Source organism: Primulina huaijiensis, chromosome 14 (assembly GCF_012295235.1).
Source record: "Primulina huaijiensis isolate GDHJ02 chromosome 14, ASM1229523v2, whole genome shotgun sequence".
In the NCBI taxonomy this organism is placed as follows: domain Eukaryota; kingdom Viridiplantae; phylum Streptophyta; class Magnoliopsida; order Lamiales; family Gesneriaceae; genus Primulina; species Primulina huaijiensis.
The window spans coordinates 12,106,317-12,119,460 of NC_133319.1; the positions used below are offsets into that span (position 1 = coordinate 12,106,317).

The following is a 13,144-nucleotide window of genomic DNA, read 5'->3' on the forward strand; positions in this document are numbered from 1 at the left end:
AGGAGATACGAGTTAGAGTGGGATTCTCGGGTCTTACGAGCTATGTGATGATGTTTGGATTTCTTTGGTTCACTACTTCATGTTGGCATGTTGAAAATTTATATTTCAAACATTTGAGACAATTAAATTATTTTGACGATGTTTATGTAAGTTTGTGAACAACAAATTATGTATTTTACTCAATCATTTGGTGTGTGACAATTATAATTATTAGTATTAGATATCGGACCAGGGGCCCCACACCAGGCCTTTGAGAAAAATCTTTTGCAACAAGTCGAGCTTTATATCTTACTATTTCATTTTTCTCATTTCGCTTTCGAATAAAAACTCATTTGTATCCAACAGGTTTTACACCTTCAGGTGTAAGGACTATAGGTCCAAAAATATTACGTTTATTTAACGAATCCAATTCAACCCGGATGGCATCTTTCCATTTTATCCAATCCTGCCGATTTTTACATTCACCAAAAGATTTTGGTTCATGATCTTCATTATCATTTATGATGTCGATTGCCACATTATAAGAAAATATATCATCAATTTCTTTTATATCTTTTCGGTTCCATATTTTTTCAGTATTAATATAATTAATAGAGATTTCATGATTCTCGTCAGTTTGTGGTTCTGACAGAACATTTTCATCATCATGTGTTTCTTTAGGAACAACATTCTCTATTTTGTGATCATCATGTGTTTCTTCAGGAACATCATTCTCTATTTTGTTATCATTGTGTTTCTCTATGAATTTTCTTTTTCAAGGATTTTTATCCTTGGAACCGACTGGCCTTCCACGCTTCAGGCGTTTTACGACATCATGACTTTGTTCAATTTGTTTCTTTGGAATTTCAATTAGAGCAGAAGCATTTACAGCATGTATATATGATTTAGTTACCCCTTTTGTATCTGTAAATGCATATGGTATTTGATTTACTATTCTTTGCAAGTGCACAATTTGCTGTACATCTTTTTCACATTGTTGTGTTCTTGGATCCAGATGTAACAATGATGATACATACCATGTAATTTTTTTTTCGGTATGTTTCTTGTCTCCCCCTAACATTGGGAAGATTTCCTCATTAAAATGACAATCAGCAAAACATGTTGTGAACACGTCGCCTGTCTGAGGTTCAAGATATCGAAAGATTGATGGACTATCATAACCGATATAAATACCAATCTTTTTTTGAGCTCCCATTTTCTTTCGTTGAGGTGGTACAATAGGCACATACACCATACATCCAAAAATTCTCAGATGAGAAATGTCTGGTTCTTTACCAAATGCAAGCTGTAATGGGGAGTATTATGATATGCACTTGGTCTGATGCGAATTAATGCAACGGCATGTAAAATTGCATGTCCCCATATAGAAATAGGGAGTTTTGTTTTCATAATCATTGGTCTAGCAATCATTTGCAGACGTTTAATCAATTATTCAGCCAATCCATTCTGTGTATGTACATGAGCAACATGATGCTCAACAATGATTCTCATAGACATACAATAATCATTGAAAGTCTGGGAAGTAAATTCACCAGCATTATCAAGTCTAATTTTCTTGATTGTATAATCGGAAAATTGATTCCTCAATTTTATTATTTGAGCAATTAATCTTGCAAATGCAAAATTTCGAGTTGACAATAGACATACATGTGACCATCTGCTGGAGGCATCAATCAATACCATAAAGTATCTAAACGGTCCACATGGTGGATGGATTGGTCCACAAATATCACCCTGAATACGTTCAAGAAACATTGGTGATTCAGTTTGGATTTTGGCTGGTGATGATCTTATAATAAGTTTTCCAAGAGAACATGCTTTACATTGAAACTTATTATTCTGAAAGATCTTCTGGTCTTTCAACGGATGACCATGTGTATTTTCTATAATTTTTCGCATCATTGTTGAACCAGGATGTCCTAATCGATCATGCCAATTGGTTGATATTGAAGAATTATCAACTACCATGTTTGATTCAATGGGACGTATATGTGCATAATGCAATCCAGTAGGGAGCATTGGTAGTTTTTCAATCACATATTTCTTTCCTGATTTATATGTGGTAAGACACATATATTTCTCATTCCCTTCATTCATTGTTTGAGTATCATACCCATGGGAATATATATCATTAAAACTCAACAAATTTCTTTTCGATTGTGGTGAATATAAAGCATCATTGATCAAAAATTTTGTACCATTAGGTAACAAAAATTGTGCTTTACCACATCCTTTAATCAAGTCTACAGGACCTGATATTGTATTCACCGTTGTTTTTGTTGGTTTTAGTTCCAAGAAATATCTTTTATCTCGGAGGATAGTGTGCGTTGTACCACTATCGGGTATGCAAACTTCAGCTTTGCTCATAGCATTTTCCATATTTGAACTTCAAAAAATATGCAATGAAAAAAAATTAATGACAATACATATGTAAATATAACACATATCATAATTGTACAATAAAACATTATCATATAAATACATGAAAAATAAATTATTGTACATTTATATTCTACCACTATATTGTTCATTTTCAGAGAAATCATTGAGAAAATCTGCAGCATCAATATTGTTCATTTCTATCCCACCAACATATTGATCATTTCCAGAGAAATCATTCATAAAATCAGCAGCATCAAAATGAGTTGAATCACTCAAACGGTCACTTCGCTCAGTGAAGTTGGTCTCTTTTTCTTTCCCCTTTATCGATTCTTTATAGAGCTTGCAAAGGTGCTCAGGGGCTCGACAAATACGAGACCAATGTCCTGGAGTGCCGCATCTGAAACAAGAACTTTCAAATCTTTTCGAGTGATTTTCATTAACACTCATGTTCTCATGATGCCTTTTCTGTGGGTGGTTCGTGACGCCCTTTTGAGATGAGTTATAAAAATAACTATCTCTATTGTTTTCAAAACCACGGCCTCGACCACGACCACGACCAATTCCACGTCCACGTCCACGACCACGACCTCGACCTCGACCAAAACCTTGTCTTTGAATTTGATTTTGGTTTCCAGGTTTAAATTCATTTTTACTTACAGCATTTACTTCTGGAAATGCTGATGATCCAGTGGGTCGGGACTGATGATTTCTCATTAGTAGCTCGTTGTTTTTTTCCGCCACAAGAAGACAGGCGATGAGCTCAGAATATCTCGCAAATCCACGCACTCTATATTGTTGCTGTAAAGTTATATTTGATGCGTGAAACGTGGAAAATGTTTTTTCAAGCATTTCCGATTCTGTGACCTCATGTCCACAAAATTTTAGCTGCGAGATTATTCGATACATCGCTGAATTGTAATCACTGACTTTCTTAAAATCTTGGAATCTTAACATATTCCATTCATCACGGGCGGTCGGAAGTATAACTTCCCTTATATGTTCAAATCTTTCTTTCAATCCTTTCCACAGAGCCATGAGATCTTTTTCGATGAGATATTCACATTTTAAACCTTCATCGAGATGTCGACGCAAAAATATTATAGCTTTTGCTTTTTCTTGTGATGAAGATATACCATTTTCTTTAATGGTCTCGCTTAGACCCAATGACTCAAGATGCATTTCTACATCGAGAGTCCATGGCATATAATTTTTCCCCGTAATGTCGAGTGCAACAAATTCGAGCTTTGTCAAGTTTGACATGGTGGTACTAAAAAAAATTATGATGCATTTTATTAGTTAATGAATATTGCAATACAAAGTAATGGATAAACAACAAATACAAGCATTCGTAAAAATAAAGAAAACACATGAGGAGGATATTCTCCGATAAGTACAAGATTCGTGAGTATTATAACCAAAATAATTAAAAATAACTTTGTGAAAGCCATCTTCTTTTTTCTTCAAAAATTTGATGAAGAATAATTTTAGAGAAGAAGAGAAAGTTGGAGTGATTGAATGTGTTTGTGAGATCATATTTATAGGGCAAAAACTAGCCGTTTTGTTACCGTTTATGACCGTTGGTGTACAAGAAAATAAATGTATGTATTTGTATAATTTTATGGTAATAATATGGTGTATATAATATTAGTAATGTTTTAAATAATTATGTATATCATATCACAATATTATAATGAGGTGTCATAAGATATTTTGTTTAAAAACCTTATAGACTTTTATACTTGTCGTATCCCTTACCGGGAGTGTGGGATGTCGTCTTAACATCCTACCAGGATTTATAACAAGTTTTTTGAAAAATTTATTTTTATTATTTATAATAACATTATATTATATAGTAAATATATAAACAATAAATAAATAAACAATAAAATAAATATTATTACTTTTGTTACCTTTTTCTTCTGTTTTGGAGCTTGGAAAAATATGGAGGACTTTTAGAGCTTCGTGCTGATAACGTGTTGTGAAAAAGTAAAAATTTACGGTAAAAAGTAAAAATCTCAAACTCTCAAAATTATTACACTACACACTTTATAATATTTTTCTCTCAACTCAATTGTGATTTTCTTCACAACTGAGAGATCTATTTATAGAAAATTTTTATAAATAATCCAAAAATAAAATCATCATTACCTAAATCATCACACACTAATTTTCAATATTTACAACTCTTATTTTCAACATTCAAATATTCAACATACACATTTTAAATATTAATTTTCAACAAAATCGACCTATTGTAATGTTTATCACAATAATAATAATAAAATAATCCAGGAGAGTGTTGGATCTCGGTTTTATCGTGTCCAAAACGCAACGGCAGAGAGTGAATCGGAAAGAAAGGTAAGCCTAGCTAGCTAAGTCAGATATATAATCTTGAACAACATATGTTCTGCATTTCTATGATATTGATGGTATTGACTGTAGGAAAAATTAAAAAGGTTCGAATGATATGAATTGTTACACAATTAATTCTAGAAGAAGTGGGTCAATGCTTGAATATTGAATATAGGCAAATATCTGTACGGATCAAGATCTTGACATGTATCATTACTCGGGCTCAAAATCCAAGACCAAAACAGAATCTTGACGCATGTAAAAATCTTAGCTAGTTGGATCGAATTTTCTCCAAAAGTGAGAAATAGAGAAAATTGAGCCATATTAATCTGAGTTTCCAATCCCATACGAAAGAAGTGCGAGCAACATAGTAGACATTGATTAGGTCACTGACCAGTTAACAAGCACATGTTCAAGAAGTGAACAGTTATGGGCAGCATGCATGGGGGATTAAGTTGCTTGGCAGAAAGCATCAGAAGAAAAACCTACCAATTAAATTGTGCTGCCCAATAATATTTTCCATTATATGGTAGTCCAAATCATCGAACTCGAATCAAGCTCAAATTTATTTTCGAACTTGGAAGCTTCCATAAATTTAATACATTTATATATACATTGGAATATTAAACAAGTTAATGGGGTCGAATATAAATTAACTTGGTTATTGAACTTCAAGCCACCAACTTCGAGAGTTTCGTGTCAGCATCGACTTAATTTAAAAATGAAAATGAACAGGTATTTAGTTTCCAGACTTGCAAAACATAAAATCACTTTCAATAAAATAAAATATCTACACAATGAAAACAGTAAAATGATAGAATCTGCATTACTTCTAGCCGTTAAAGAGAGAGCTCAGAAGAACGTACGAAGAGGAATGAAACCTTTCTACCAAGAACATTCAACCATCTTTTCAATCAATGCCTTAATTCGTCACCGACGACCTCAGTGTTGCAAACCGGACATGTCTGGAATGAAGAAGCAGAATCAGCTTTCAGAAACCGTTGAGTAATAAGTTCGAGAGAAGAGACCAAATCCAAGAGAATGGGAGAGACTCAAATTTACAAACCAGTCCACTTCTAGCGAAACCAACTTCGAATTATAAAAAAAGCATTTGGAATGATAGAGCAGAGTTGTATTTTCCATAAGCACTCAGTGCGAAATTTACCTTGTTGATGCTAAGCCATTTGGAGCAACAATCAGCATGGTAGGCATGTTTGCATGGTAAATTTATTTGGCGGTCTCCTCGTTTATATCGCATTTGGCAGATAACACATCTGTTTTTGAAAACAGAATACATACCGTTACAGTTTAGAAACAGAAAATCCGTCGTTTGTATGGCATTTTGCAAATAATACATCTGTTTCTGAAACAGAATAGACTATTACAGCTTACAAACAGAAAATTCTAGGAAAATAACGATTTAGAATCTCGCAGTTTCATTTATTGATAACTGAATCAACTAAAAGCAATTGCCACAGTCCTATTATGTTATTGATCAAGTCTACCAAGAGGCAGAGGAAATGAAGAATTCAGTTTGTCTTTTTCATAAAATACCATTTTCTCTTATTCTACCACTTTCCACATATTGATCAAGTCTACCATGTCCATACTTGCTTTGTTCAATTTTTGTTTTAAATCAATTTTGCTTGATTCGTGCTAGTAAAAATTCATAATTAAAAATTCATAATATCAATAATAGCATCACAGCAAGAAGAATCTTTTTATGTGCTGATGTAAAGCCTTTGGATAAAATAACTTCCTCACATGCCAGAAGTTATCAATTAAGAAACAGGGATATCATTTAGTCAACAAGAGAATTTTATTCAACACAGCAAGGACGACATGATTAAAATATGAAACTATGACTATGACAAAAGAAACACATGCACAGATAATCACCTGTCACCAGATTTTCTTCTTGAGAAAATTCCCCCAGATTTGTGTTTTGACGTTGGAAGGAGATCGATAACATCTTGTGAGAGTCCTCGACTTTGAGTTCCAACTGCCTCTCCTAAGTCAAGCAATTCCTACATGGATAAAACATGAATCAGTGGATATAATCCACTTAAATGATTTGCTCTCTCATGTTAACTTAAGAAAAGTGGCCTCCGAATGTAAATTACGTGTTTTCCAGCAATAACTTGTAAGGCTGTGGTTTAAAGTCTCTTCAGAGCATGATGCATAGTTCATTCAGCAGACATGTGGAAATGTCAAAATAATAATAGTAATAACATACATAATATCTATTTTTCTTTAATTTCATAGGCAAACTGTAATCCTCCCATTCAACTTCATAGCATCATATCTAAGCTGAGATCATTTGCTTTACAGTCATATCGTGTGTTTACAGCCTTAAATAGCCAGGTTAAAAAGGAAAGGTCATCGTACGGGAGGGGAGCAGCCCTCACATTAGAGTTAAATATTCTTTCAATAAATATAAAGATGGAGAGTATGGGTTATTAAAGAAAAGCTGTAGAGGAATGGATACAAGGCAAGGAGGATTCCTCTACCTCATAAGTCATGCTATCAGGGTCAATATTATCTTGCCATATGACCTGAAATAATACAAACAAAATACGAACTTTAAAAAATAATGCAGAAAGTGATAGGGCTATCTATAGTTATTTAAGGCGCAAGGCGCAGTAACACACACAAATATCCAATAGCTTGACGTGCAAGACGAGACACGCGTCTTATCAAAGTAAGGTGTGTTAAGCATAAATTGTTAGAATTCACATATTTAAGGTGAATTTAACTAAATTTTATATACATTGCAATAGGTTTCACAGAATATTAAACAATAATTAAAATTAAACAAAATTTCATTAGCAAATACACAATGTAATTCTTTTTTAAAAAGAATCAATTACCTAATCGTTAGCCCTATTTGTCTTCTTAAAGAAAACATTAGATGAAAATTTGGATAGATCTTGGAATTAAATTGCATTAAAAAAACATAAAGAAAAAGAGTGACGGCTATTATACTCAAGTACCTATAAAATAAAGAAAAATAAAAAGAAACAAAAGAAAGATAGCACTGCAACAATTAAAGAAGTAATATAGAAGCACTGTAATTGAAACTGCAAAGAGAAGAAAAAAATTAAGGCTGTGCAGATTAAAATTAGGAGAAAGACAGTGCTCTGCGTTTAGAGATTGATGGAATAAAGTCGGCCAATACATACATGCAAGGTTTTCTAATAGTTAGAAGGTTACGTTTTTAATCTTATTGGTCTTGAGTTATGTTAAAGCGGAAAAAAATTGCTCACAAACAATTTGCACAGAAGCGCGCTTTTTCTCGCCTTAGAGGCGTGCGCATGGGCTCGCCTCTTGCAAGATCAGCGCCTGGGTGGTTACCCAAGGGCGTAGGTTGCACCTTGCACCTAGGCGGCACGCTTGTTACAACTACGGGTCTATCATGTATAACAAAATGTGGAAAAACAATCAACAGTTTTAGGCATTAAGCCATCAGTATCTATCATTATCCAAGGTCAGTAGGCAGAAACATTGTTTCCAAACCTTTCTGAACATACTTCAGTTAATAATGAAAGTCATGAATGCACATGCAAGAAGATGGAACTTGTTTTTGTTTCTAATTAAAGCTTTTTAGGGGAAGAGTATAGTGATGACGGTCCCTTGACGAGCTTCAAATTCATCTGATTGACTAGTAACCATTAAAAAATTTCATCAGTTCATCCCATGCATTTCCGGTTGTAAGAAAGAATTATGGCTTCACAGTGAATTAAAATCGAATCAAAACCGATAACTTAAAAGAAAAAGATCTACACATATATTCTAATTGAATGACAAAGTAAAAAATAACGCATATGAGAAGATTTAATTATTATAATTAAATCAAAATGTCGACTTTTTTTCAAAAATCTCTATTGCTTAGCCGTTTATGATAAAAACTATAATAGTAGAGATAAAATTTATACATATGATTACAATAAAACAAAGACAAGATACAATATATTAGAAAGGTATAAGAAAATGCATACATGTGATGAATTATATTTCACAGAATTGAAGTGTAACATATTTATTAGCTCATAAGTTATATCACTTTGAATTACAATTGTGTGAAAATTTGACCTTGTGTTAGATAATTATTTTTCTTGCACATTAGAAATGATACTCATATCAAATTAACATCGACCTCGATTCGAGTATATTTTCAGAATATGAAATTCACTTTTGTAAATTAATATCAAATTTTACATTTTCAATCAAACAGGATTCCATCGATATTCTGCACCCCTGGCCTCCAAGGTCCTAGACACCCCATGTTTGTGTTGCTTTTAGTTTCTAATATAATTCTAAGTGTCCATGCTTTCGAAACTCCCATAATCTTAGTCTTTATGAAATCCAAAACTTAAACTCAAGGTTATCTAATTTCCCTACCAAGAGAGCAGAAACTAGGTTTTTTCAGCATTTCTATAAATCACAAATCCACAGAACAAATAAGACATTCAACTTATGTAATGGGTTCCAGATTGCTCAAGCGTAGAGCTCACGCCGTTTATTATTTGTCATTCATTCCAATACAAACATGTTCAACCAGGATAATTAAAATGCTAACCTGAGTATCGGGATCATCTTGATTATTTGTTGAGCCTGATGTTTTGGAAACATTGAAAGAGCGCGTTAAAAAAGAAAGAAAAATAACTTGCTCAGAACTCGAAAATGGGCAAGATAAATCAAGTCTTTTCAAACTAACTTGATCAATCAAATTCACCGTTCACATCATCTGGAAATGAAACAGAAAATCAAAACGAAACTTACTTTCCTCTGCAATAGGATGCACTATGGAAACCATATCTTGTTGTGATGGTATACCTACTGCAATAGATTCTTCTGCATTCATCATTAAAGGGTATTCCCAAGCCCTCCGGCTAAAATCCACTCCTGGATTTCCTCCGTAGCCACCATAATAAGATGTACTTTCCGAACCAAATTCATACGAAGAATTCATGTGCATTGACCAATATGCAGATTCCTGAACAAAAGGCGGACAGTAAATTTCTTCATCATCTAAAGTGATATTCAAATCAGTATAGAGAACATCCGATTTCGAAGCAACTGAATACCCCGAGAATGAACCATAAAAAATACAATGTGGAGTGATTTAAAAGGCCTCGTGTGATGCCCGATTGTTTACAAAGTATCAGCATTGGTACACAGTAACTTTATTGTCTAAATTGTGGTCTAGGTTTTATAGAATAGAAGAAAATTCTTAATTAATACCAACATAATTGATTATCTACGACATTGCCTCCCCACAAACCCACAAGTCCCTTCTTCCTTTTGCACACAGCGCTTGTCATTCCTGGGAAAAAGATAATCGTTGTGCAAGTACAAACATAGCAGAAGAGTAGGCATGTTTTCATCCATAGAGTGAGTAGTGCTCTATTTCAAATTAAAATAAGGAAATCACCTGATCATTCATCGGTCCCATGTGTACATAATGTGCCGCCGATGAAGCGGCCCCAAAGAAATCCATAAAACCCTCAGAGACAGGGTAAGGACAGCCGCCATCCGTGTAATCCCGATTTTCACTCATTTACGTAATCGATAGCTATCAGGCCAAAAAAGATTTTCACTGAAACTCCGAAATCCCTCAGCTTTCACTGAGACATTCCCCAAAGTTGCGCACCCCAGACAACCACTGAATCAAATACACTATCGACGAAAACCACAACCCAAAAGGCCACAACAAAGACAAAATCTTCGAGAAAGAAACGCAATCAGAATAAACGCATTTATGCTCCCCATGCAGTAGTAACCACACTCTCTCACACCCAGAAAACCAGTCGAACAAACAGCATTGAAGATTTTCAACTCACAGGAACAGGTTACGCTCGACGATGTACCGACCCATTGAAATTTTCCTCCAACACCAGAAGATGATTCATTCAGTCACACGCAGCGGATGTGCGAGTGCTTGTTCCTGCAGCTTTGGCGGACTTGAGACACACGCCTCCCCCTTCTCTTCTCATCTCATTCCCACCATTTTCGTGTATTTACGGTTCTCTCTGACTCTGTCTGTGTCTGTGTCTGTGTCTGTGTCTGTGCTCGCAAACAAAAACTGCTATTGGGAAAATGGAAACTCACTTTTAATTCTATTCTTCTTCCATTTTACTTTTGTCATTCTTCTTGTACAAATTCATTAATACATTAACACAACCTAACCTCAGAAAAATGTCACGTCCATCTTATAAAATTAATATAAACATTTTCTTACTTATTATTGTTTTTATTAAAACTTTAGTAATTGAATTTGGTCCGCCTTGATTATAACAAACTAATTTTTTATATATAATCTTATTAATTGACCTAAATTTTAAAACCAAGATAGCAAAATATAACTTAATTTAATAGTGTGTCTTTTATATTGAAAGATAACATAAAAAAAAAAAATTAAAAAGGAAAAAAGACAAAATGGAGAGGCAAATGGGAAATAAGCATGTGAATGTAAAGCCATATTCACAGCCGATGAGAACTGTGCGCAGAGCCGCATTCCCCAANATGATCGATCCGACTCGATTCATGAAAAATATTATTTTTTATGTCAAAACATAACTTTATTTGTAAATATAAACGGTATTACGGATATAAATTCGTGAAAATATAACTTATTTCTAATTTTTATCTTTCTTTCTCAATTCAGTAATATTATCCATAACTTCTTAAAACTAATACAAATATTAAAGCATGCATTTATCTGAAACTAAGTACATAACCAAACATTTAAATTTGGACTTTTGTAAAATTATTTAAAAATTTTAACCATCTAATTAGCCGATAAACAATAAATTAAAATTGTATTTGATTTGATTGATTTCAAATCTATAATATTCTCTTAATTGTTGATTAATCGTAACGATAATCATAATCATAACAGTAATCGTAATCATCCAAAAAAGATGATGTGAACCATGGTCATATATATATATATATATATATATATATATATAGCATGCAGTAGTATACATACAATGTAAAGACAGTGTAGGTAGGTCCCCACAAATCCCAAGTGTTTGGTCTGTCAAAAGTTGATAGGATGGAGATAATGTCGGAAAGTTATTTGTTTCTTTGTAGTATTTTGCATTTTCAATATTTTCAGGGTTTCTTGAGTTCATGCATTACTATTTTGACTGCCTTGGAAAGAGTAAAAAACCATTTCTTTTTCTAAAAGATTGACGTGTTCGTCTAGTGTTTATTAAATTGGCATGCATAACACAATCTTCGAGTACATACATGAATTTTTTTTTTTTTTTTTTTTTTTGAAACAATATATGGTACTGACATAAAAACTCTTCTTATTCGGATAATTTAAAAGATTTGAAATTATATATTATTTTTGTTAGAATATTCAATATTGCAAAAGACCAATGGAAAATGAACCTAGCTATATATATTTGGACATTTGGTAGTCAATAAACCAAGTTGAAAACAACATTGTGATGCAAATTACATAGAATCTATACGCTATTGTGTTAGTTCAAGAGTTTATCTATTGAGCATCGAAGGATAATGGTTGCGGGTTTTCATTTCATCACAAAATAAATAAATAGGATATATTTATGAAAGGTATCCCATTTGAAGAGGAATACCGAATATCATGTCACTGTGAGAGAATATAGGCTTTAGAAGATGAATCTACCACGATACCTTCAATAAAATGTTGAATTATGGTAAATTTCAAAAAATTTATTGAATTATGGTACAAATATTTAATTTCAAAAAAACGAATAGCTATTTCAAATTTCGTATGGTTATTACAATGAAAATCAAGTGAAATCGTTGCACAAAAAGCTTCTCAAACTAAGACTTAAGTTTTGATTAATACTTTTTTATGCTTGTAAATCTATCTGGTGTTATGAGAAACATCATGAGAGGGAAAGAATTAAATTTGATGATTAAGTTTGATGGATATCAACATATTGCTTAAGAAGAAGTTTGTAAGTGTATTCAATATTTGGAAGTTGTAGAAGTTAGTTCGACTGCTATTTTTGTGAAGAGAATGTAACTGACTAATTTAATGAAGGAGTTCCAAACTAGGCAACTGCAAAAAACGAGTCAGTGAAAAGATTAAAATTTTTACATTTCATTATAAATTATGAGATTCATATCCTCATCAAATTGACGTTGTCTGATATATAGTCGATCGAGATTATCGGAATCACAATTATTTAATTAGTTAATTTAAAATATGCTAATTAAATATTAATTAAGTACTTTTGAATACAATATAAAATTATCATGAAATATTCTAGAACAGCCTAAAATAATAGATATTTAATTATTGTATTGTCAAAAGATGAAAATACTACATGAGATCATAACTCAACATGTATTATTTGAATGATTATATTGGAGAATTCTAATACAACTTCGACTAGTAGGAGTC

General features: G+C 32.8%; 1 protein-coding gene across 1 annotated transcript; it reads right to left on the reverse strand.

Annotated features, from left to right (window-relative positions):
• Window positions 1-5,426: 5,426 nt before the first annotated feature.
• On the reverse strand, window positions 5,427-10,799 carry LOC140956834 (E3 ubiquitin-protein ligase BIG BROTHER). The gene is made up of 7 exons (XM_073413716.1): window positions 10,169-10,799; window positions 9,517-9,730; window positions 9,314-9,348; window positions 7,245-7,289; window positions 6,634-6,761; window positions 5,900-6,008; window positions 5,427-5,699 (listed from the first exon to the last, which is right to left on the reverse strand). Exons 1-7 carry the CDS (start codon window positions 10,292-10,294, stop codon window positions 5,649-5,651), a joined length of 708 nt encoding a protein of 235 aa, XP_073269817.1. The 5' UTR covers window positions 10,295-10,799; the 3' UTR covers window positions 5,427-5,648.
• Window positions 10,800-13,144: the final 2,345 nt, after the last annotated feature.